General features: G+C 38.8%; 2 protein-coding genes across 5 annotated transcripts in view; one reads left to right on the forward strand and one right to left on the reverse strand.

Annotated features, from left to right (window-relative positions):
* Window positions 1–10573, reverse strand: part of apba2b (amyloid beta (A4) precursor protein-binding, family A, member 2b) — a 52680-nt gene extending 42107 nt beyond the window's left edge. The window contains exon 1 of one of the 2 annotated variants that reach the window (XM_079339464.1): window positions 10434–10573. The gene's annotated coding sequence lies outside the window, so the exon portion shown is untranslated. The remainder of the gene's footprint in view (window positions 1–10433) is intronic. The other variant, XM_079339465.1, reaches the window with a different exon arrangement.
* Window positions 10574–19657: 9084 nt separating this feature from the next.
* Window positions 19658–27637, forward strand: part of syt7b (synaptotagmin VIIb) — an 86505-nt gene continuing 78525 nt past the window's right edge. Inside the window, exon 1 of one of the 3 annotated variants that reach the window (XM_079338846.1) lies at window positions 19658–20291. In XM_079338846.1, coding sequence (XP_079194972.1) covers window positions 20243–20291 — 49 coding nt within the window. In that variant the 5' untranslated portion in view covers window positions 19658–20242. The remainder of the gene's footprint in view (window positions 20292–27637) is intronic. The other 2 variants (XM_079338845.1, XM_079338847.1) reach the window with 2 other exon arrangements.

Raw genomic sequence — 27637 nt, forward strand, 5'->3', positions numbered from 1 at the left:
GAAATAGATAGGACATTCTCTAAAGCTGCTCTGTGACACTGTTTAATGTTACATGATCATTCCTGCTACAAGTGATGTAACGCGTGAGTTGGGTCAGTAACAGCAATGATGATGGCTGTAAACATTTTGGGGTGGAGGTACAAAGGCCTTTGCTGTGTTTGTTTTTTGATGCGTTTCTGAAGTTCTGAGATGTCACTTTTTTTCTACAATCTACACCAGAACACAAAGAACAAACAGACAGGACAGAGGGATGACTACATGTCAGCCACTGCCTTATTGAGGTGGGGTAAAATTCATTTATGTAAAAATAGAGATTCTTGTGTTTTTTTAAATTGTATACTTTATTAATCCCACACACACATGCACAAGCAGGACCTGGGAACATGCATTACTGGAGAGATGTCAGAGTGTGGCAGCTGCCCCCACTAGAAGCGCTCCGTGCTGGTGGCCTTGCCTTGCTCAAGGGCACCTCAGCAGTGCTCGAGAAGTGGTCTGGCACCTCTCCAGACCAACATCCATATTTTAGTCTGCAACCAGCAACCCTCCGGTTCCCAACCCAAGCCCCTACAGACTGAGCTACTGCCGCCCCTCTTATCTTGTGAGACTTTAAATAGATTCATAACATCCGAAAAAATGTTTGGCCTAATCAATAACTCCATGCTAAGTGCTAAGGCAAATGGAGAAGCAAGAAATTCAGCCATTCTTCAGATGACTGGAGTAGATCCTAAGATATTAATTCTGAATTGAATCGTGACCCCAAAAATCAAAATCCAATTGTGAGAAAGACATAGATTCCCAGCCCAACGGTCTCATAAGCAATCTCCAACTTACCACCTTTTCTCTGTATCAAACTAACGTGTGGTCCAAAGCACAGTAAGATATTTGCTATCGAGGCACAGATGTCTAAAGGGTTCACATGGCAGGAATTTAAAATTGTCGACCGATTTCCTAAACCTTAGAGACCACACATGGCGATAAATAATCAGAGGTTTTACAGTTTAGGTCGTACAGTGTGTGGTGTGCGGCCACACGGCAACATCAACACACCACACACCAACCGATTTCACTCGCGAACGTCCCTCGATCAGACGGGAAATCTCGCAAACCTCTCGAGATTAAGCGTGATTCAATAGTTAACAAATTGACCAAGAGGATGCAATAGGGATCGTCTGTGCTGTTTTTATCTTTAAAAAAAAAGGAGTTTTTAAAAAGAGGTGTTGGTCAAAGGAGTGGAGGCTACGGAAGCATGATATGTACTTGTATATGACTTGTATATGATGATATGGAGGTGAGTTGTTGTTGTTTTGCTCCCGGAGTTTCCTCGCCTCTACGTCACCTCGCTATCTGATTGGCTCCGCGTCACAGTCAACAGGCTTGTGATTGTTTTCCCCTCGGGGGAAACCACACACGATGAGAAATCGGCCAAAAAAATTCAACATGTTGAATATCCCCGATTTCAGATCGGAGTGGTCCCGACATTCTTCCGATCAGACGAGAGCAGTCTTAACACACCACACACGGCAGGATTATTTTATAAGATTATTTCATGATGATCGGGGCGTCCTTAAGATTATCGGAATCGGCCGGATTATCCAGCCGTGTGAACCAGCCTTTAGTTACATCAAACACTCTAAAAATCAGACCCAGTTATTAAAACCAGTTTAAACACAAGATCAAGAAAACGTGCCAAATTATTGCTCTACAGTGAGGCTTCGAGTACTGTAAGCCTCGCTATACATACTTTCACTAACTAGCTGACTAAAATAGGTTTTTCTAGTAAATGAATGTAAAAAATAAATAACGTATAACTTGAAACTATGTCTGGGACAATCTCTATGTGGGACTGTAATAAAAATTATATGGAGATAAACTTGGACAATATTACATATTACAGTCTGATTCAACTGGAGAGAAACTCATTACCATAGCACACACATATTTCTGCTTTAATTAAGCCAGAAGAAAAAGTTGAAGAAATCATTCTTGCACTTTTTCGCCCTTTCTTTTTCTTTTCAAGTTTCTTGCTAAGCAAGTCTCACACAGTAGATAAAACAACCATCTGGTGTGTCTTCTATTAACTTTATCACACAAATGATGAACACTCATCTTTGCTGTCAATCAACTAACTTGTCTGGCTATAGCAATAATGAGTTAGAGACTGGCGCCCCAAAGCAATTCGAGATTCAGACTGACTCACATTTGCCACACTTCAACAACAACAACTCGCTGCATTTTATATGGAAATACATTTACCTCTGCATCTATAGCTGACATTGTTACTTTGAACTGAAGCAATCTCTCACTGTTGAGAAAATAAATTTACCAGATGTGAATCTGTCTGCACAGCCCCACAGTGACAGCAGCAGGTGAGGCTCTCTGCACATCTATATGGTAATATCATGCTGCTCCTCAAACGAATGTGCTAGCTAATGAGCTGGCTTGTTGAATGCACCTTAAGCATAAGTAATGTCATAAGTGACAGCATACCTCCCAGGCAGGGGAAGACCATGATTTACAAAACAGAAGGCGGTACCTGGATACAATTAGGCCATGCATACAGGAACAGGTACAAATTCAAACAAAAACAACAACAATACAACTGCATGACCTTTAAAAATCGTTATGTATCTTAAGAAACAGATGATCAAATAAACAATGGCACATCATAAACGTCAGCATATCAAGGCTGTGTATTCATTTGTATGAATACGTTTTGTTTAAACCCTGTGTTAGGGGGCAGTTCTGCATTGTGAGGAACAGCTGCCCAACACATTCACTTTGTGTTAGCTCTTTGAATATTTCGTGACTACCAATGTTCAGATCTTAACTTGAGTCAGTAAGGGATCTTAAGGAGGTCATCATTGATTTAATAAATGCTGATTTACCACAAACGCTATCAAACATTATCGTGATCGTTGAACTTTTACCTCCTGGTTCTAAATTGTAACTTCATTTTAATGAGGAATTAAGTTGTTTAACACGTCAAGGAAGGGAAAAGTTACTAAAAAATAAAGCTAATAGGTACGTTTATCAGATTCTTTAATTAAACTGAGAAAGATCACAGAGGATAGAACTGTGGAGGGAAAGCAGACTGATGTCATTCAGACAGCGCCAGTTTGTGAATCAGACTGTTTCAATGCTTCTCTCTCTCTGTCTCTCTCTGGATGTGGCCTCAGAGCGATTCTTTCATGCCACTATGATTAATGCAGCTATGAATGGGTTTTCTCTTTTACCAAGCACTGTGGAGAAGGCTTTCTTTATCTCTCAAGCTCCCTTTTTAGCCACCTTGCTTTCCTTCCAATGTGACCTGATTCAGTAGAATGCTAAACTGATTTGTACTCATTAACATGCTAAAGCCAGAAAGTGAGGTGCTTTGCATCACCTCATTGATTTACTGGGACACCATTGAACAAATCATTGGTGGTTTTAACAATATTACTTTCTCATACATTTTGAAGGAAAAAAAGAGTATGCCAGAATATACTCTGCACATGAAGTACCATAAAATACAATTTCATGTTTGTTTTTTTTTATCAGCACAAAAAAGAGAAAATATAACTATAACAGCAACTTAACTGCAAGGCAAAACATTTTTTTGATGTCACTCAGATCACCTGTTGTTATAATGGAATTGTGAGAGAAACTTTTTAAATGTGAGTTACGTTACTTTTAAATGATTAATTTTGTCAACATAGCAGAAGCAGACAGGCAGAGAGGAGGAGATGCAGAGCTGGATAAGATGCTGTGTGAGTGTGTGTGTGTGTGTGTGTGTGTGTGTGTGTGTGTGTGTGTGTGTGTGCGTGTGTGTGTGTGTTTCAGTTTTACTAAAACCTATACCATCATTCAAAATAGAGTAATGTATTTGATGGCTGTGTTTAAACAAAGGAAAATCTAAAAAGGTCTAACAACAAATGATCTGTTAAATAATACAATGATATAAATACAGAGATTTAAAGTTGCAAACAAACCAGTAAACGATCCATTTTGCAAAGCCAAGCTCAAATACTATTGATTCCAAACAAATTCAATGGATAATTTACGATTGTATTTCTGACTGATATGCGAGACAAATGATCAAAAACATGGGTTGTATTATTGATGTGGGAAAATAAATGTTAAAAAAAAATGTTTTTTCCTTGGATAACAAACATGTCAAATTTGAGATTCTTTGGCCATCTCAGCCAAGAAGCACAAACAAAATGCACAAAACCCCACCAGGAAAAATCAATCAAGGCTTGCTATGTTTAGATTATGTAACTGCATGTGAAAGACAATTTAGATATGCACAAAAGCAGAGAAGATAATTTGAGTCCAGCCAGCAGGCAGTCAGAAGAGATTGATGCGTCTTTGCTACACAGCACGGTGGCTCTATTTGATTCTACTCACTTTGTAATGGTACAGCTTCTTTCTCTACCTTGAGTTCTGCTGCAGCGTCAGTCAATTGCAAGTATTAGAATACCATTCAATAATGCACTTGTATGCACAAGTGTTACAGAAGGGCTGATGATTACAGAATTTTAAAAAAGCACAGACAATACAAACCATGAGATTAGCACTCAGATCGACCTGATCAAACATCGGTATCCTAACTGTGTTGCATCAATATAAACCAGTGGTACATCTTGATTTTCTAGCTTGATGCTAACCCAATACAAATTACCATTAACAAGGCTATAGATTAAGCTTTGCAATTGTGTTAATTTTAAGTTAAGGAACTTTGAAAAATTATAAGTAAAATCTATTATTTCTCAAGTTATGAGATGCTAAATTAGCTTCTAATCATATCTCATAATCTTTAACACTTCAGTTGTGTCACTTAATACTCACGCTTTCTTACTTTTCAATTTTACGGCGGTTAACCAACAGCTTTCAGATGTACTAAATCCAACACCTGGCGATTGTAACACATTACAACCAGGCGCTGTAAAAATACTAGTTAAAAATATAATGAGCGAATACTTGAGAATTTGTTGATAAGGTATACTAGTACTCGTGTTGTGTAATCACTGTAAAATGCTCATCCTTAGTTCCAAGCAGACACGTTGAGTCAAGCTGTGCCATGTCATGCAGTCTAAATCCAGATAGCGTGGCATGAGCCTTTACTCTTCAAAAAGAAAACATCCTTACAATTTTCATAATGTCAAAACATCCCTCACAATAGAGCCAGCTGATGCATGCTGTAGAAATTGGATTAATACTTTATAACTGACACAGAGGATATTTTATTTCCCCTGCCTTTGTCTTTGAATAGAAACATTTAAAGTAATGTTACACACTATCTACACACCGGTTGAACTATTCACAGAGCTCCCCAAGTTCTTGTCTCCTAAGAGAAAGATATAACAAACAGACAGCAGTTCAAAAACTGTCAAAAACAATGGATCAAGAAATGTCTAAATAAAGCCCTATAACCAGAATGTGTCCTGGATTTCTACACGTTTTCTTTACCTGTTAGTTTGAAACATTATTAAATGTTACTCCTCGGAGCCAAAAAGTCAAGACTTCTGCTCGACCAACGCTCGGTCTCTCAAAGGCAGATCAAGCCACCTCAACTTGATTCCATGTGAAAGGTGATAGCTCTGTTTCTATATCAAAGTATTCTTTATAAAAACTGCATGACGGAGGCAGAAACACAGATCACACACAAATCAATCAAAACAACTTTAGTAACAGTCTGTCATATTCATGTGTGTGATACTATAAAAATGTTGAGTCTTGGACAACAGGGGCTGAACCTATTCTTTCCAAGAAATCTATGCATTTATTACAGATAACTGACTGCAAATGTTACAGACCTGGGATATTGATCTTTTTTTCTAATCATTATCAAACATATTTGAATAAAAAAGGTAAATTATGTAATTGAATGCTGAATTGCATGTTTGGATATGTATAATGTGTTTATTTCTGAAGAGCAACATCATTGTCAGTTATGTGATGTTGAGTCATTTATCCTCACAACTATGGCTAATAAGCTCTCATAAAGCCCACTTGTTTTTTGTGAATACTGAATTGTGATTTGCCGATACACCCTGAAGAAAAAAAAAACAAAACAAAAGCTGCTGGCAAGCTTCAAACCAAAAGCAGACAGTTCTTACTGAGCACACAGAGCTGCCAGCAAAGCTGTGCGTGCAAGAGGATGACATAAAGGGCATGGGATGGGTACAGAGATTAGGTTACAGGGCCGTTTCAAATTACCTCATGAAACACAACCAATAGGAAAGAAGGATTACACATATTTTCAATCAGTGCGTTTCGAGTGAAGTGCTTCTGTCAGCGATTAAATTTGGTCTTAGCTGAGCACTCCAACTGGTCCTAACAAAGTTTATAAAGGTGTTTTATTCTAGAGTAAACTTGATATGGCTGAATTTAAAGAATATGAAAAACCACTCAAAGACCTCTGCCGACACTGTATAAATCTCTGAATTTCAAATTAAATAAAATTTGATCCTCAATTCAGATCTGAGTCAAGGACATGAGAGAGAAGGACTTACCATTTGGTTGAAGTTATTGTGCTTTGTGTTAGAAGGAATTGTACTAAAAAATAAAATTGAGTGAAATTCACAATTGCTTTCATCAATAAATGAACAAGAGTATTTGGGATTTGCATTTTAAAGATTTAGTGTTGGTTTGTTAAGCTGAGCAGCTGAGACACTTAGTGCAGTGATGATGTCATCCCACAATAAATCCTCCACAGATGTTTTATAATGGAACAACTCATCGGACTATATAACAGCTGTCATTTGGTGATCTGACCAGAACTGAAGCCAGGGTTATTTTTCAAATTCATGTTAAAACAGGGTGCTTTCACACCTGAATCAGAAGATGTTCCAAAACTGGGGCGTTTCCTTCTTGGCACAAGTTTGGCACAAGGCACTTTGGACATACAGTATGTGAACACAGCAATTGCACCCTGATGTGGAACAAAACTAGCAACCTGAGACGGCCTGGAAGAGGTGGTCTTGGATCCCTTCCAATCTTAACCCTGGAATATTTCGTTTGCATAGAGAACACAATCGATTTTGTCCCCTTTTTTTTTTTTTTTAACAGTAGCCTAAATTTGACAATACAATATACAAAACACTTCTTTTCCTTTACCCACCCCAGAATTTATTCAGAGGCTAAATGAAATAGGAAGTAAACTAAAAAGATGTGGAACCACGATGTTTTATGTTAGCATTTTAAATGCGACGACAGAGTGTCATTCTGTGATTCACTGTATGAGATGGATAAAGAAAATTACTGTTAAGGTTTAGATGAACATCAGATGAACAAATGATGTCAACAAGGTTTTAGCTAAAGGCCAATTTACTTCTTGATGTTGGTTGCCAACCAAAAAAATAAGTTGTAATCTGTGTTCTGGAAATATATTCAATTGGCTTAACTGGTCACTAAAACACATAGACTTCAGGACCTGCTTTAATAAAACCAATGCAAATCATAAATTCCATTATCATTTGGACTATTTTGTGCCTCTCTTACACAGTGGCAGGTGGTCACATTGGGATGGCAGGCTGCAACTCCTAATAAACATTGGATTGAGGAAACATTGCATATTAAAGTGCTATTAAACGATAGACACTTCCCCTGTTTTGAATTAAATTTAAGCTGCAACTAAAAAACTATAGTGAACACATCTTGAGTTTACTGAGTGCACAATAATCACTATGGTAACCTATGAATCTCCCCCAGTCTGTAATGCCCCAGTATTTGAAGTTTAACACCTGTCCTCTGGTTTTTCTCAGTACGGCACGCATTTTGCTGCGTTTCCATAGACTAATCCCGGGAAAGATTCCCAAATAACTAACTCGTACCATCCTACTTTTTGGGACCCTTCTGTTGGGGTGCCAAGAATATCAAGCCGGCCGTAAAAGGTGAAGCTAAACACAGCAGTCCGTTGATTAGTCAAAAGAATTGTCACTTCCTGTGTGACAACGGTAAACAAAACCCTCCCGTGTTTAAACACACAGCCGATTGTTTACTTCTGTTTATTTCTCATTGCGGCACACAGCCATCACTGAAATAAAGCTGGATTGTGTTTTGTAATAAAGATCCACATGTCAGTGACAGAGTAGATGAACTGCTCGATGTCTTCCAGCGTTTGTTTTGTTTGTGTCACATTTTCTTCTTTGTGGAATTTATTAGGTCATCAGCTATCATCTCTTCTTCTTGAATTTCTTCTTCTTCTGAATTTCCCTCGGGATCAACAAAGTATGTATGTATGTATGTATGTATGTATGTATGTATCTATCTATCTATCTATCTATCTATCTATCTATCTATCTATCTATCTATCTATCTATCTGACAATATTACGTAGCTGACGCGGCCATCGTCATCCGGCTAATCAGCCTAATTTATAGACTGGTATAGTGATGACGTATTTTTGTAGGCCAACCCGAAAAAATGGGATATACGAAAATTCGCAAGAATACAAGAATTATCTTTCATAATTTGTGAAGCAGGGCTGGTTGTTGTTGTCATCTTCTGTATCCGTCCTTGGAGTTTAATTTAGTTTTCTCCTAGTGCAGCATTTATAAAGATCCCAGGCTGCTCGTCCTGAAGTGCAGGTGTGAAAAAGCAAAGTATCTCAGACTATGCAGATGGTGAAACAAAGCAAGGGAGTGTTACAGATAAGACGGGCGGAGGAGGTCATGCAGAAACAAGGACAGAGAGAAAGTTATGAAGAGGAGGAGATAAACTTATCATTTCAACAGCATCAAGTCAACATGTCTGGGGGGTACTCCTTACAGGTAATAGTTTTTTTCTTACCATTGCTCTCCAGGGCCCCTTCAATTCCTCAAATGACTCTCTTATATATGCCCACATCCTTTATAAGACTGGTCATCCACACTGCAACTTTTAACATCTTCATTCTGCCCCATTCTGTTGTTTCAGTTTTAGAGAATGGATTCAATATTTCACCAGCTGTTGTCCTGTGGTCAGAGGTCAGCCCTGACATTTCATAGATAATTGAATTCAATTGTCTCCGGGGGCCAATTCAAAGGCATACAGTGCAGTGAATGAACAGTGTAGGTATACAATTTAACCAAAGATAAAGTGTCAAGAAAAGAATAAAGTGTGAATGCACAAATTAGTGGTTAATAAACAAAAGGCGAAAATGCCAGTTATCTGATTTCTATTTAGTTTGGGTAGTATTGTTTTGAAAGAGACGTACAAAAGTGCTTTGAGCTACGGCATTCTTTGATCAGTATTATAAAGCTACTGACCATTTCATTTAAATATAGATTAATAAAAAAATATTTATTCAAATTTGTGCTTTATTTATTCATTGATCAGTTTAGGCTACTGAAGCGCTTTTCGTAACCGTTTGAAATATGACCCGAGAACTTAAAGTTAATAGAAATCTTGCAGAATCATAAGTCTATAAATATCACATAGATTGACTTATTGAATGTGTACTATTTTACAGTGAGACTGTGTTGACAATATGTCTGTCTCTGGGAGAAACTAACAGGACTATAAATTGTACTGTAAATCAGAAAGTCTGAAGAGATCATATGTGTGGACAATGGCTAATGAAACGCGTTCTGCTTGACTGAATGCAGATACTGTAGATGCTGAAAACGAAACATTGTACGATGCAAGGCATACCCTTTGAGTCCTTTCTCCTGCTGAACAATGACAACCAGACACAACGCCTGTCAGCAACTACCATCCCCTGTGGCCAGGCACAGAGTGGTACACAGCACCACAGGCACAAAAGGATATGGCAACACAAATCTTCAACAAACAGGATTCAAATACCTCATATCCCTGCACATTAGGTCTTTAACTTTAACTGAACAGTCTTCAACTTCATATTGTAACTTGCAGTAGATGCTGAATATATCTCAAATATCATGGACCAGTTTGAGGGAGCCTTTGTGGTTTGTATCAAAAAGATTTAATGTTAAACAAAGTGATCAGATATTTGAGTAGAGAATGTTATTTCTTTAAAGGCACCTATTAGACCGTGCATGCCTGAGGTGCCTTTTCATAAAATGATGCAGGAAAGAATTGAACCACTGAGGACATCTAAAAATTAATGACCTTCCGCAACTCATGAGACACCAAAGGCCTATGGCAATAAAACTACAAACGAAAATTGTAGGCGTAGACTGCGCATCGATGAATCACTCTTAATTGTAACACCATGATAAGCGACTTAAAACAAATGTTGTCTTAACCGGATTGAACCGAGGAAATACACCATAATTAACGCTATAGTTTTACAACAAGAAACGTTTTCGGTCCAAGCTCACCATCCTGTTAACACTGATGCTGAGGACAAACCAACACGCAAAGCAGTTCAGCATCCATCTACAGCTCCTCCGGATGCTTCGAGGAAGATGATTGTTAGGATACTATCGATGCTTACCCGTTGTCAAATGTCTCGTAATGTTATTTGAATAGGCGACACGATTTCTTACCTGGAGAATGTCATATGCTGATCAAGTCACCTCCTTCTGAGATTTGCGAGGGATGCTGCTGGCTGGTTGCGCATCACTCAGTGTGTTTCACCGACTGAAACCGAATGGAGCACAGCGCCTGACAGCGGAGCCCCGGAACGAGTATAAAACATAACGAGCCCACTGCGGTTGTCTGTTCTGTAAATGCACCGCCAGCACGAGAGCAGCTACCCCACCCAATGAGCGAGAGCTTAGTTGACAGAGTGACAAATATCAACTTCAATATACCTTATGTGTCTTTCAAATTACAGTAGTAATAGAACAATCAGTTGTTAATTTGGTAGGCCAAATATTAGATATCCTACATTATATAGATCCACTGGCATTGGCCTACAGCCTATTTGAAAACAGTAGCCTAATATTGCAGAGTTTACATTCTTATTGCACGGACGTGTTCACGTTTGTCGACATTTAGGACGATTTCAAAGAACGAGAGGAGAATAGCATATCAAGCCAATATCAAAGATTCCTGGATCTGTCCATGAACCCACCATTTAGTGAAGGCAGGGTGAAGGGAAATGTAGCCTACCTAATTGTGGTTTATCAACACGTTTGAAAAAAAGAAGAAAAAGTAATGTTTCGTCTTTTATTTCTTTTTTTTTGTGTGTAGAAATATGCCCTTTGGACTGCTTAATTTCTAACTTGGGCTTCTCACCTTAACGTCAGCTCGATTTCAACACTGATTAGTTTCACCTTTGCCTGATTAGCCTCACCTCCACGCGGTAGCTCTTTATGGCCAGAGAGTGTCACTGTCACCTTAGAACTGGCTGTAATAAAGTTAATTTATTTTGAAAGGTTTGGATTGGCTGCTTCTTATTACCACTGTGCAGCTCTACCCACACTACAATGAGCAGAAGTCTAATCAACAAACCATAATAATTGAGAGCAGCTGTGTTGGTGATCTTGGCCTTTTTGGGTCTCTGAGGATCCTGAAAATGTCCTAAAATATGTTCCAAGTTTGGTGAAACAATAAAGTATTCTGACCCATCTTCATCTTGGTAAGGCGTGTAGTTCACATTTACCCTTACACACCAATAATGAAAAATTAACATTGTATTTTGATTTGTGTCTTCTGTAGAGAGAAGTTCTAAAAAACTCTGAGCTTCAACAGTTATTTAGGGAGTCCCCATACTCGGAAATACAACATGAACTCACATTCATAAACCACTTCATTGTTTGGTTTAATTTAATCCTGAGATGCATTTTGTACTTCTGTTGTTATCAAACAAAACTGTAAAATGAATGTCTTATCAAGAAACAATGCCTCTCAAAGTGCTTCAGATATCAGTTCGACAATGTGCCAACACTGGCACTCAGTGGCCATGGGTTGTCATTACTATGAATTGACAGCATGTCACAGATGGACTAGGCTAAAATGTGACATTAAATCCCTGAAAATGAGGGAGTACCACAGTTAATCCCTTCGAAAGGCAACATTGCTTTGCATGTTTGAATCGAGCTAGCTCTATCCGTTTAATATCCGTAATGTTTTGAAACACAATACGTGTTTTAATCAGTAGATGACTCACCTGTTTGTATTGCAAGACAATCTGAGAACAGGGTGAATATGGCTGGATTGGTGAATGTGTAGGAGGATTCAACATACCTGGAAAACATTGTTTTTTGTGTCAAATGCATCAAAAGGAAGGTAAAGACCATGGAAAACATACAGGCCTAGCCGCACAACACTTTAATATCGAGCCTGCTGGTAATGGATTTATATATACACCAAACTGAATTAAAATTAGGTGGGAAGACAGGATGCCTTAAAGTACATTTTCCAACATGTATCCAGGGAAATATGTATCATATATAATCATATTTGCTGCACTATTAGTGCACACAAACCTTTACAGTTTGTGTAAACAGTTTTTCTAATCTTTAAAGATAAAAAGACCTTCATACAGAGATACTAAACAATGAATTACTGTAAATAGAGGACAAACTCGCACGTCTAATTAGAGTAATGTTTTGATCACATGGTTTTGGGATTTAACAATATTGTTACATAGGTATAGTATAAACATTAAGACTCAAAGAGATAAAGAGAGCCTAACCTTGGAGCGATGAACAGGTATAAATACAACTGATGTGCATAAGTGAAGCCTATGTAACAGTCTACATGCTTAATGTACGTAGTTTGACAGTCAGCCAAAATTCATTCAATCTCAAGTGAGTCAGGTAGTTAGTTGTTCTTTCATTTATTCAACGGTTTGAATAAGGAGTGAAAAATACAAAACAAAAGAAAATACACAGATACTGGAACTGTCATACAAAAGAAAAACAAACAACTAACTAAATGATAAATGCAAATATATTAAAAAATAATACTTAGTTGTTGCTAATGATATGCTACATCCTAATGATATGCTACATGCTATGCTACCTCAATTGCATTACATAAAACATGTATAGCAACAAGGCTAATGCTAAAGCACATCAATTAAGTACATTTAGAAGAAATTTATGACAAAAACCGAGGCTAACGCTAAAGCACATCAATTAAGTACATACTGATACTGCCAATAAATGCTGCACATGCGAACAGAATGACAAACAGTATAGAACACCTACACTGTGTTAGAATTCAATTCAAAAAACTTTATTTGAACCTGGGGGGCAATTCAAGGGCACACAGAGCAGTAATAATAGTTTACATGTTCAGCTTTTGGGGACTCGGATTCTACTTTGATGAACTGAGACCTGAGTTTTTGACAATTTGAGAGGCATGTGTTAATGTTAGCTTAGCATGAGAAGCAACAAGTCCTTTATGTGAATAAGTTCTGATAAAACTTAATAACTCCTTGAAAAAATGAATTAAAACATATTTTTAACCAAAATAAAACACACTGACTATTTTACATTACAACATTTTATTTGTTGTTACACATCAAATATATCTTGTCAGTCACCTGTCACCGTAAGTGCACTCCGCTTTCTGTGTCAAACAGAGCTGAACCCAGCCTTGGGTTCATATGGGGGTGTGTCAAGTGGAAGGTGCGATGCTTGGTAGAAGTGGAGGGATGTTTAGGTTGTTGAGATTAAACATGTTATTGAAAAGGCAGTTTGAGTATTTACTTAAATGAAATGTATTTTTGACATGCTTTAGCTTTATTTCAGATAGTTTATGTTGTTTGTAGAACAGGTAATACTCATCTGAGAGTGAACTGAATTCCTTCCCCATATGGTAGGTTCCAGCTCCATAGGCGCCATTTTTTCAGGTTGGCCTACAAAAATACGTCATTACCATACCAGTCTATACTGAATAACAGAAGAATAAATATAAAAGTAGCGAGCAAAACGTATCTCACTGTGTACAAGTCATGTTTCTTCTTAACAAATATACTCAAGTAAAAGTAAAAAGTATATTGCATTAAAACTACACTCACAAGTACAATTTATCCAAAAAGTTACTTGAGTAAATGTAATGAAATTTCAACTCTCCATTTTTTGCTGTGCATGCTAATAGGTGAACATACGCTCCCTCTTAAAACATTTCCTACAAACTAAAACTTGCTCATTTTACAAACAATAAAGGGATTATATTTCATCTCAGGTTGAGTTGCAGCTTCATCAGCGTTTGAGATTATAAGCAGCATCAGAATAGTAAATATAATAAAATACTCTTTACATTGTTATGTTTAGATAAATGCCCTGACAGTATTTTCTTAAATAGTTGAACTGTTCCATCCATCCATTTTCTGCCGCTTATCCGGGGCCGGGTCACGGGGGCCGCAGTCTAAGCGGAGACGCCCAGACTTCCCTCACCCCAGACACCTCCTCCAGCTCCTCCGGTGGGACCCCGAGGTGTTCCCAAGCCAGCCGAGAGACATAGTCTCTCCAGCATGTCCTGGGTTGACCACGAGGCCTCCTCCCGGAGGGACATGCCCGGAACACCTCCCTAGGAAGGCGTCCAGGGGGCATCCGGAACAGATGGCCGCACCACCTCATCTGACTCCTCTCGATGTGAAGGAGTAGCGGCTCTACTCCAAGCTCCTAACTGGTGACCGAGCTCCTCACCCTATCTCTAAGGGTGCGCCCAGCCACCCTACGAAGGCAGCCCATTTCGGCCGCTTGTATCCGCGATCTCGTTCTTTCGGTCATGAGCCGAAGCTCATGACCATAGGTGAGGGGAGGAACGAAGATCGACCAGTAAATCGAGAGCTTCGCCTTTCGGCTTTGCTCCTTCTTCACCACGACGGACCGATACAACGACCGCATGACTGTCGATCTCACGCTCCATCTTCACCCCACACGTAAACAACACCCCAAGATACTTGAACTCCTCCAGCTGGGGCAAGGACTCCCCACCGACCCGAAGAGGGCAAGCCACCTTTTTCCGGTCAAGAACAATGGCCTCAGATTTAGAGGTGCTGATCTTCATTCCAGCCGCCTCACGAGCCTAGCAAACCGCCCCAGTGTGCGCTGAAGGTCCGGGTTCGATGGAGCCAACAAGACCACATCATCTGCAAAAAGCAGAGACGAGATCCTGTGGTCCCCGAACTGGACCCCCTCCGGCCCCTGGCTGCACCTAGAAATTCTGTCCATAATAATGATCTGTTCCGTAATGAACAGAACCGGTGACAAAGGGCAGCCCTGCCAGGATCAGGTCTGACTTACTGCCGACAATGCGAACCAGGACCGGACCATCCTTAGCAAAGGGCCCCGAACCCCGTACTCTCGGAGCACCCCCCACAGGGCGCCACGAGGGACACGGTCGAACGCCTTCTCCAGATCCACAAAGCACATGTGGACTGGTTGGGCGAACTCCCATGAACCCTCGAGCACCCACTGGAGAGTGTAGAGATGGTCCAGTGTTCCGCAGCCAGGACGAAAACCGTGGGATCGCGCTCCAAGTTCTTAAGGCAACACCCTCTTTTTAAAAAAAGTTAAAACTTCATACTGTAGTGTCCTGTAATTTAAAACATCAGTATACTGTTTATGGCCTTTGTCAGTTTGCTTCAGGGTAAGCATCCCACAATTCATTGCTAAATACAGTTCTTAACTGTTTTAGATCAAAACAGTTGTGTTGTTGGCTGTAGATTAACAGCAATTGCTTACAATGCAACCTTCAAATAAAGCTTATTGTTTTCTTAGTGCAAATACTTGTGATATCTTTCTGATATCGTGGTGCAATACCATCACACTATAGCCTACATTAACATAACATGCATAATTTACCTCAACAGTGTCTCTGTCTCTCTGGATTACTTTGCTTGTTAATTTTGTTTTGTAATGTAGTATCATTGACTGTAAATATTAAGCGCAGCATACACCCACAAGTTGTCATTAACAGTACAGTATAAGAAAAACTCTCCTTTGTCAACCAAATGAAATTGTTGAGTTAAATTATTCGCACTTTCTTTATGTCTTGTGACCAGACGATAGCTGCTGAATTCAAAAGCAGAAAAAAGGCGCAAAATAACATGAAGTGCTCGTCAACTAAAAACTGGCTAATTCTATTGAATTGGATTCATTAGAAATTCTCTTAATTTAGAATTACATAAACATAAAGATTATATTTAATGCAACCAAAATAATCAGATACTATCTTAAACATTTTTTTTTGAAAGTTACTTAAATAATTCAAAATAACACAAAATCCAGGACGCATTTATATTGAATACATTTTATCAGCTATATTAAGTTAAATGCACATGACTACAGAATCATTTATTAGTGTACCGGGTCATATTGCTGTTGGTTATGTTTAATGTGATGTTTGCGTGCTCCGCGAATACAGTATAGGATTATTAAAATATGCGTACTGGCTGATAATAATTATGCCCCCCCCATGCATTTCATATGCCCCCCCAAAGACTAAGGTCTGGCGACGGGTCTGTTTTCACTCATGGTTGTGAACACACTTTTCCAACTGGGCATAATATCTAAACTCCTAAAAAAGAAAAAAGTAAAATAAATGACTAAATATTTATATAGGGTGGGTTTTTTTCTCTCTCCAAATTTTTCCCTCGAAACCGGAAAGAGGGAAAGCAAAAAAAAAATGTGTACACATAAATGTATCTTTTTTTCTTTTCTTAAATCAAACAATTACAATTTTCCTCTAACATGCCTGCATTAATAACTGTGTCGCAATAGTGGCACAGGAAAATGTATACAAATAAACTTTATTCAAATTTTAACTGTTTTCCCAGATTGCTGTTGGAGTTTTACAAACGCTCAACAAGTGTCATCCTTGTCCTCTCAAAGTGCAGTTAGACCACTTTGGCTGTTGTATCTGAACTAACATGTCTTGTTGATTTGGCTCAAAGGTTTTCCAAGAAGACAGATGTTATCGTCCAGAAGAAGTCTACTGCAGTCAACATGTCTCCATTCTACTGAAGGTGCTCTCTTTCATTTCTCTCTCCATGTATTGTTTCGATTGTCTGCTTTGCTTAAAAGGTCTAAGGAAGCTTAGCTCGCAGTGACAATGGACCTACTACACACACCTGTGTTTGTAATAACTAAATTTGCAGTATTATTGCAAAAATTGTTTATATTTACCCATATAGTCCGATATTGACAGCGACTAGTCAATATCGTTAGTCAATTAGTTAGTCCGTCTCTATTGTCTCAGATGTTTTAATGTTTGGTAACGGTCAGTTAATCAAAAGCGAGTCAAGAAATTACATTTATTGCATACTTTACATAGTTTAAAGCAGACTCTAAGCTATGTCTTTTTCCCCACTCAAAACATTTTGAGCTGGAATTTTTAGGTCACCTTACAGTTTGTTGATTTGTTATTTCATTTTAATGAATTTACTAAGGAACATTTAAAAAATGCACTGAATATAAAGATTATTATTATTATTACTAACGATTCAAACCCAGACTGCCCGCTTAGAGAACGAGCCTCTGTATATGGGGCGCACGCACTGATGACTGTTACCGGCACAGTATGCGGTTCATTGTGCAAGATGATTTGAACGCTCCTCAAAAACATCTTTTATTCTCTTCTAGTATTTAGTACCTGTTGTTTTTAAGAAGTAGTTGAGCCTTTTTTGCAAGAACAGTCTTATTGAACAAGTGTGACAGCAGGGCATACATTTATTGTATGTCCATTATTGATTCCTTTCTACTGAAGCTGTAACTTGACAGACAACAGTGACCAGCCTGTACTCTCTAAACCTCTCATCATCACCCCCTCACTGAAGCTGCTCTGAAATATGTATAAAATCAACTATTTACCTTTAATGATAACTTTAAATTTGACACAGGTAGAATATCTTAGATTTATGCAGATACAGTCATGCATAAAATGTATAACGTAAAGCAAAGCTCTGCATAAGTGTTTGACAATGTTAATCTTCTCTCCAGTTGGACACCTTTTATATATTAAACATGTCTCACATACAGTGCACACTGTGAACACAGTATCATAAACAGCATAGACTTGTAAAGGTAAGTATTCTTAGGGATTAATGCCCTGACAAAGCACAGAACATTAAACTGAACAATACTACCATTGAGTTTACTTTCAATCCCTACTTTATATTACATAGCCTTACCATTGTGCTGCATAAAACCCAATATGTCACCTGATGGCTTTATGTCTTTCATCTTTTGGAACATCAAATAAACCACAGTCTGTAATCCCAGGATAACTGTTCCTCCTATTTATTTTTCAAATAGGAGGATGTTTCATAGGCCACAGGAGCATCTCAAGATATCAATACTTGTGCTTGCTGACATCAACTCATTCCAAAAGATGAGGTTTTGGAGGTGTCAAAGGTCCCCTTTCTAATTTTTTTTTCTTGATGTAACATTTTGTAGCTCATTGACGTTATAAAGATTCTGACCTTGATAGAGGTCAGAATCTTGCTGAAAGAAAAATCACAGAAGACCCTGGTGTTTGCTTTTATGGCACCTTTGAGGGGGGGTTGAATGCCTTCGTCCAGTTTGACAACATATTGAGAAACTAAACTCAACAGTGGTTTATAAAATAAGAAAGGCTTCTATGTATATGTGTCTTCCCTTTTGTGTAGCTTTAATTTGATATTTGATGTGCATATATACATGCTTTGTAGCTCTATGGTATTACTCAGCCGTGTTACTATGAGGCTCGCAAAATAATGGAGTAGACTTTGATATAATGGCTCTAAAATTACAAACTGTGATTGTCCACAAACGTCTCTTCTTTTTGTGACATTCACTATGTTGAGCAAATCTTGGTGTAGGAATTACACAACACCATTAAAAAAAAATCAAACATGTCTGATTTCATTCACTTTATATTTTGTATAGCACTTTATGTTATATATTGTATGCTCTTTTGTGTTAGACATATATTTTACTGTTACTTCAGAATAAACATAGTACAAGCATTCCCTGTCACTGATACAGTTCTATCCTATCTTTAAATATAAAAGTAAGAACAAGTCTTCAAAAACTAGTGTGTGATGAAGATTTTCTACCCATACTCCATTTCTGCTCAGTTAGAAAAAAATCTTCATTATTAGACATTTTCACAATCTATTTTCTACACTTTCCCTCTCACTGTTAGTGAACCATTTCATAGAATACGCAACGAGATTATAGTTTCACCTAACATTAAAGGGTTTATGAAGTTATACAATTACCCTTTATTCTAACCCTGTTCTACTTCAAATTTGTTCACAGCCTGTTTGAATGGCTTGGTGTATTGATCTCCTCTACAAGCATCCAGCTGACTGGGACTGATTAATGTTCACCACTAGAGACCGCCAGTGAGCCATTATACGCGAATGACTCTGGGCGAACGTGAATGGTGAGTAAATGTGCCCCCTTATCCACTGTACGGGCCTGGTGGCTGTAATGGTATGATGGTCACAATGAAAGCAAACAGGCTGCTCATGACATTGACACTAACAAAAAGCTTGATGAAGGCTAAACGCTTGAGAGTCAGGTTCCAACTTGGGCAGGTTGTGCGTAAAATGTTGCGCATGCAGCTGAGATTCTAACCTGAATCTCCCGATGAATTATTCAATTATTAAACGACATATTATTGTTTATCCGAATGGTAATAAAGAACATGGTTGAGTGTAAAAGCTGGAAGTGTCTCTGCTCCTTTTTTCCATTGCGTTTTCTCCATCCCAGAATGCAGCGACAGGCTTCTATACTATAATTCAGTCAGCTGTCGGTCATAATTAGCACCATAATCACCAAGGGTGTCTACCTCAAGCCTTTAACGTACATTTCATGGTCATAAGCTTTTCTATTTTTATTGCCAATATTAGCGGTTTTATGAATTATGCATTCTAGAAATGTATCCCAATTTATTGCTCTTCAGATGTCATCATAAACTGCCCATCAACATGTAGTTTCGTAGTAAACGTGTGCGTAAAATGCTGCTAAAAGCCGGGAGCCTCTGATGAAATGGTCAACAGAACTGAGGGCACGCGCGGATCCTCGCCGCCTCAGCTGAGTAGACGACCTCCTACCGACTTACTTCACGTCACCCCGCCCGTCTGCCTGCCGTCTCCTCCCTGAAACCATTCCTATGACCATCCCTTGGAGCGTCTCTGGGCTGAGCAAGCGAATACTGTCTGAGATAGACAGAGGTAGAAAGTGAGAGAGTCCAAATCCAAGCATACTCCAAACATCACCTAGACCACCTGCTCCAGCGCAACGAGAGGAGGAAGACGCACAAGTGCAGGCGCGTCCATGCGTGCCAGCTGAGACAATAAGCGAGTGAACGACCACACATCCAAAATTGGAATAAGAGTTCACCTGGAGAACTCTTTGAAAGAAGACAGCTTGTGCTTCAAGAACAAGACAGCCTAAATGAGTAAATGGTGAGAAGAGTCATGCATCTCAACAGAGAAGAAGATAACGGCAAAGGTGAGTAAAACATTTAAGCGGCCATCCGTGGGTACATTTTTAATCCAGAGTGTGTAGTTCAACGGTCTCGCGTTGGTTCCAGATGCCCTTGAGTTTGCCATGTTGATGTCAAGTAATGAAACTGGGGGTCATTTAAACAAGCTGCTGTGCTTGCTGTTGGGCTTCTGTTGTTGCCTTTTACCAAAACGCACAGAAAAAGCCATGAGGGGCAGCGTGGGGGGCTGTTGCATACACCCCTGTCTGTGAGACAGCCACTTGGGCACTTCTGTTGTGCACGGTGTAGTCATTTCGTGCACGGTGACCTAAGCATACATGCACAAGGTCATCCATACTGTCATATCGGTGAGCAATCCGCCGTGTTTGTGCAGATGTAAGGTGTGTTTTTGTTGTTTGTTATTGAGTCGCCAGTGGTGTCTTAGTGTGTGTGCGCGCGCGCGCGTGTGTTTGTGTGTGCCCTCCGTTGTTGTCGGAGGGGAGAAATGGAGAGCAGACGGTGTGTAATGACACGAACCTTCCATCAGGACAAGTAATGATGATGCCCCAACCAGAGCCACGCGGGGTATTTTTACTCCCCATCTCTGAGCTGAGGTCGAGGTCACTGATAAACACCTGATGCTGAAGGAGATTTTGTTTCTGATTGTAGACATGACGCAGCTCATGTCTTATATTTGCATTTTAAGTAACAATGGAACTGACTCATTTTTGTTCACCACACCTAGACAAAGCAAGTTTAGCACAATAGGAATGATTATTAAGAATTATTGTCTCCTTCTGTTGAACCTGTGGACTTAAGTGACATCTTGCCATTTTAAACTCAAAATAGAGTTCTTCCCTAAACTACTCAGCTGGTTTCACTTGGAGAGTTTTGACCATAACATGCAATAAATAAGCCAATGTGAATCTCTCTGTTAACTCTCTTGCCTCATATCTTAGCAGCATGCTGATAACGATGTGAAATTGCTGGCAAGGGAATATAACATTTCAGTTTTTATGTGCAGCTGTCAAGCTTTATGGGCGGCAAACATCTTTGTTTTTAGCAGCTGTAAAACATGCTGTTGAGAGTGGAGTTCCCCATGTGCTCAGTGATGCCCTGCATAGTGACACTCCCCGTCCTCCCTCATCCAAAATGTTTTTCGACCTCATCCCCAGATAAGGTTTCACTAGGGACAAAAGATGAGTCACCAACTGCGACTAGACGTGATTTCCTGATTACATGACAGGCATGTGTGTGTGCTTCAGTTCAGAGAGAGAGAGGGGGAGAGAGATAATCTGTGTGTCAGAGTGAGAGACAGAGAGAGTGTGAGTGTTCATGCATCTGAGAGTGAGGCGGAATGTGTGAGGGGAAGGTGTGCAAGTCAAAAAGCATTAGTGAGAGGTGACATATAGCAGCATTGCTTCATTCTGGAGCATAGGAATTTGAAATGAAGAAAAAAGCAATATTGAAGTTCTTTTAGAGTACAAAAGCGTGTGAAACAGTGTTCAACAGTGTTCAACAAGTGATACAAGTGCTCCATCTAATATAAAAAAGATTGTGTACAACCATGCTTTATAAATCCTGTAGTTGGAAAATGCAACAGTGAACCGTTATAAAAGTGATATATAAAATATTATTCCAGGAAACAACTTCTCTTGAAGTTAATACAACCAATTTAAAGATAGTCAGGTAAACTCAATAAGTTTACTTTTTAAAAAGTTATTATATATGTGTTGTCCTTTTTGATAGGACAAGTGAAGAGAGACATGTGGTAAGGAGAGATGGGGTAGACTTTGAAAGATTACCCAATTTTAAGTTAAGAGGACATTACCCAGCTACAGTATGGCATTCTCACTTGCAACTGGGTTTCTTAAAGTGAATAACTGTGATCAATTAATTGATTAATTGATGAACAAAGTCAAACTGTTAAATAAATGGGGCTATATGTAACTTTCAAAAATATTGCATTTGTATGGCATGGCTGCCAGGCGAACTGCCTTATGGCCCAATGATTGACATATAGCTACAAGTTTCATAGATATATAACTTTTTACATTTGTGGATCATGTGTTATTGCCCACTAATAAGCAAACCTTGAACTGATGTGAAAAAGTACATGTTTACTGTATATCTTGTGTTGCCTGTGTAAAATTTTGCCCGGGTCTGATTTTCTGCAAAAGCTCCTGGAAGTGTCATTATGTTTGCGTTCTCAGTGTCCTCCTCACTCCGCTTTGCTTACAGAAATCAACAGTACAAACTAATCACACACTCCGGTCTTCACCTGCACAGCCTGAGGCCACCTTCCACACACTTCCATCCGTCCTAGAAGCTCTCACAGGCGGACAAAGTCATCACACACTCCTGCTCTCAGGCAGTGCCTGCAGAGACTATCCTCCTTTGTAGGATGGAGAATGAGACACACAGACTCCTTCACAGACTCTCACGTGTATGACCACTTACCTCCTCTGTAAACACTCTACCGGTAAATATCCAGTGTCAGTTGCGATGTTAATGCTCGTTTTGTGAACGTATGACAAGCACGCAAGGGAGTACGAGCAACAGGTTAGTGGTGTAGTTCGCCTGACAAGCATGCGGTATTGCTACAAACACCTTTTTAAACTTTGAGATAACTAGAAACAAGCTGATTTTTTTAAATTCATCTTAACATTTTAAATCTGTAAATCTTAGCAACAGCTTTTTAAAGAGTGCTACTATCAGGTTTTAACACATTTAAGCTGGCCCAAGTCCCCCTGTGAGGCTATTTGACCACTTTAACCCTCAACTCAAACAGATGGTGTTTGAAGTGTATAGGCCATCTACTGTGTCAACATGAATCAGAGCACGAGCTCAGATTCAACACCAAAAATTATACCCCACTCTCCAGCTTTAATTGTCATGTTGCATTACCCTGGGTAGCCATAATGCAAAAAAAAAAAAATAACAATTACACATTTTCCTTCAGTAACAATATTTTTCAGGATTTATTTTAGGGTGTTGGGGTTTTAATTGGAAGTTAGCAATGTGACAAGACTGACAGCTGTTAAGTGTTCATTCTGCTCATTACTGATGTGAGCTGAAAGAGGCTCCCGCTCTTTCTGTACAGTTTTAATTTATTTATTTAATTTGAAATTTTAATTATTATTTGTGGGTTCAGTCATTAAACTATAAAGTAATTAAAACCATTTAATGTCATCAGTTTATCTAAGTTGCCACAGAGTAAGTAGACAGTCAGGTGCAGCTTTTCAATTCTGTAAATGTGTGTACAATAGTAAAACATGTTTTCTTTATGCCATCATATTACGCAAGTTCATGCTCATATTAACAAATATTGATCAGGCTGTCCTACACTTTGCAGTAAGAATACATCACAAATCCTGCAATCTACTGTATGTTACTGTTTATTTCTTTAGAAGAGTACAGTTCATTGTTTTCTAGAAAGTTTTGTATATCACACAGATGACTGAATTGTATGAGCCCAAGAAGAATTACATCTCGTACTGTTGTAATATTCTGTTGTTAAAACTTAGTTATTCAGCAGCATTGTTTTCATCTCTTCAGAACAGGCCAAGTTTAAGTGTCAGGTTGGCCTCCTGGCAGGGTGCAAAAGACTCATTATTAATGTAGCACGTGAACATCAAGAGATAAATGTATAATATTAGAAGCACTGAGATTTAGAGGAAAATGTTTAATTAATGTTATGGAGAAAAACTAATAGACCAGAATCTTATTACTGACTGGAGACAAGCTACAAGAGAGAAGACACACACAGAGCAGTAATTAATAGAACCTGAAACAAAAGTATTTACATTCTCAGTTTAACTCTGAGCCACACTGCTGGGAAACAAGCCACCTCGATTTATAGGCACCAGGGACAAGACCAAGAAGCCATGAAAGGGGAAATATTGCTCTGTTCTACTTAGCTGCACACATATTTACAACCTGGGATGAGTATGATTGAACATCCCATCAAAATGATGGCTGAATAGAAAAATTAAGACAGGAGGGGGCCAAAAGAAGACACCACGTGTCACAAAGAGGGACAGACACAGGTTTCTGTATGGTGAGCAGCACCAGACGAATACATTCTTCAGTATTTTAGAAAACTGTCAAATGGATTCTCTCATGATGTACAAGTTTGATGGGAAAAAAAAATTACAAAAAAGGCTTGAGGAATTAAAGCAAGTGGCAGCAGATTAGTGGGTCCATTATTAGTATTATTTTACTAAATAATGTACAATCTTCTTTCTTTTTATAGACCATATAGACAAGATTTTAAAGAAGAGAAAGCTTTTTATAGGTCATGGGTGCATTATGAGGCTGAGAGGAAAACAAGGAAATCAATCACTTCAACATATTAGCTCAAACATAATGTGTATAGTTATGATATGATTTTGGCAAGAGCAAAATAGATGATCATGGTGATAACATTAAGTGAGGGACTCCCTCTAAGAAGAACATTTGGATTGGATGAACAATCATTTGAATGTTAGACATAAATAATAAAAGAGGATCACACCTCAAGCTTGACCACATTTCTTCTGCAGTAATCATACCTGGTGTGGTTTTCGTCACTTAGCAAACAACTTTTATTTTAACCATGTGTAGTATATCGCTTTCCCTCTACTCACTGAGGGAACGAGATATACTGTTATACTTTCAGCTTCATCAACTGGTAGAGATAATCACGGGTTCCGACTTATGTCAGGATATTACAGGAGCTGCTGTTAAAGCTTCTTTAATATTGTTGTATCTTTGAGCAAATCTGCTCCACATGTAGATTTTGTACCCTTGAAAGAGTCTCATCTATGCATGCTTGTTTATTTTCTATTCCCTTTTTCATACAGTTTACCTACAGTTTTATGCCAGTGCTGTTGGAGGAGGTTGCTTATGTTGACCATCTTGCCTGCTATTTCTCGAATAGGTCCATCAAGCACCATAATAACTTTATAATCATTTATTTATTGTACATTTTAAAAAATCCAGGTTGTAAAGTGTTTTACAAAGGCAGCAAAAAATAAAATCAAAAGTGCAAAACAAATGTATTAAAGGATAAAAGTAATTCTAACAGACACACAAATCGTTAGAAAGACATATTTGAAAATTCAATTAAATAAAACTATACTTGTGGTAAAGTTGGGAAAGGCTTTTAAGGAGTGTTTAGTGTTCAGAGATCTTGCTTTTTGAAATCTAATCTGATCACAACACTCTCCTCTTGGAACTTGGTTTTCATTGAATGGCTTTTACACACAATCACATGCATCATTGAGAAGAAGTGGGATGATTGAGCTGTTTTTAGTTTTGGACATATTAGGGTGGAGATAGTCATAAACTTTTTTGAATCTTGCAACATTTGGACTTTTTTACATTGATAAAGTATTTTGTTGTTTATTTTCCATCAATGAAAACAGGAAGCTGTGCATTTACAAGGGAGTACATCTGTGTAATTGAAAAAAGAAACCAACGGCCAGTTGACCATCAAGGTGAACTGGCCATTGAATGCTGCTTATACATGTTTAGAGCTCATTATCTGCATATTCCAGTAATGTAACCGCTACAACCACATTATATAATCCAATGTGTATGTATATTGGTGTGTGGTCAGGTGAGTCTGTGCTATTACATAACTATTTCAGCAGCATGTCTATGCTAAAGACCGCATTATAATTGTTCTCTGCATTTACTCTTTTTTTTTTTGTCTCTCTTCTCGCTTGACCCTGACGGCCATCTTTTCTCTGTTTTACTTTGGTGTTGGCAATTATTGATAAAAAAAACACAAGGCTAGAGATGGCGGAGAAGATTTTGGAATCTGGATGAAGTTGCATCAAGAAAGTAGTGGAGAACTGTAGCAGCAGTGTGGGCTGAAAATGCTACTGGCAGATACAGGGGGCTGGTGCAGAAAGACAGAAATAGATAATTGGAGACAGAGGCAGAGGGAGAGAGAGGGAGGCAGTCTAGATTTTGAGAGAATATCAGTTATGTCTCTCAGTAGTGAGCGTTTTGAAGAGGAAAAGAGAGAAATACACTATGCCTTTAATCAGTGAACTCACTGAGGCAACATTTCTCTGCACTCCAGACACTGTAAAAAGAGAGACAGAGTGGGTGAAGGAAGAAGCTAGATCTGCCCTTTTTGATACTGATTTATTCGTACATATTTGGAGATAGATGTTTTCTTGGCTCCTTTTGTTTGGCAAAATGCTGACTAAAAAAACAATACGTGAAGGATCTGTAAAAATAGTTTCTTTAAATAAATGTAAACTGAATTTAAACTGTATGATCTCTTGATTAGACTGGGGGGGGGGGGCGGGGCAGAAGGATTTCCTATTTGTAGAACAAGCAAACATAAGGGATTTATTTGTGCATTGACTGGAGCATGCAATATTGTTTAATTCTTACACGTACCTCATTTCTAAACATCATGCAAGGTCAAACTCAGTACGATACTTTTGTTCTGACAACAACCTATACAGTATTTTTGTACAACGTTGTATTACTCATTCATTAAAGTAACCAGTTCCTGTCCTCAGCTGGTTCCAACCTCTGCTCTGGACAAATGCAGACCACACACTGTAATAACAGTGGATGAAGCCTGAACCCTCCGGTTATTGAAGGGGTCGTTGGAACCCAGAGGATGGCTGAAAATGCTATTTAATATAAAATTCCCATCGATCAGCTACTGAACAAAATCTGCCTAGAAACCCACGAAACAAGCCTTGAGCAGTGATTACCTTATTATGGTTGATACGTCGGATAGGAGAGAGTTTTTTTGGCACTCCTGTCCCTATCCACGGTGGCCTTGTGTGACTCTGAAATGTTGTCAGGATGAGTAAGGCAGAGGGTTATTTGTGGTTTGTACTCCTGCCCAGAATGGAGGCTTGAGAGCTGTGTCACATCGTGAGTAAGAGTGCAACTTGGCTCTCCACCTATTATTGAACAGGACACGAAAAATTAATTGTTTAAGTGGAAGATTGATGGATGGAAGGATAAATATTAAAGAATAGGACATAATCCAGATACAAGACATTAGCACCCCACCCAGACTGTGAGAGAAGAACAGGATATTATAAGAACAGTTATCAGCGGTCTAGCCAGGAACAGATGGTGAGACAGAGTTACGCACAGACGGGATCTTCCTGCCAATACAGGACTGACAGAAAAAAAGTGTCAGCATGTACATGCACAGACAAATACAAACCCAGTCTCTGACTTATAGGTCTTGATGAGGGAGCGCTAATGATTTCAAAGGCATCATTACTGTCACTGTTACAACCCAAACCCCTCATTTCCTCTCTGCCCTTTTGTTCCGTTTCTTCTCATTCAGCTCTCGAACTGTATACCAACCCTCATTTCCCCCACTTATTCTCATCTCCAGCTT

This window comes from Symphodus melops, assembly GCF_947650265.1.
Source record: "Symphodus melops genome assembly, chromosome: 3".
Lineage (NCBI taxonomy): Eukaryota > Metazoa > Chordata > Actinopteri > Labriformes > Labridae > Symphodus > Symphodus melops.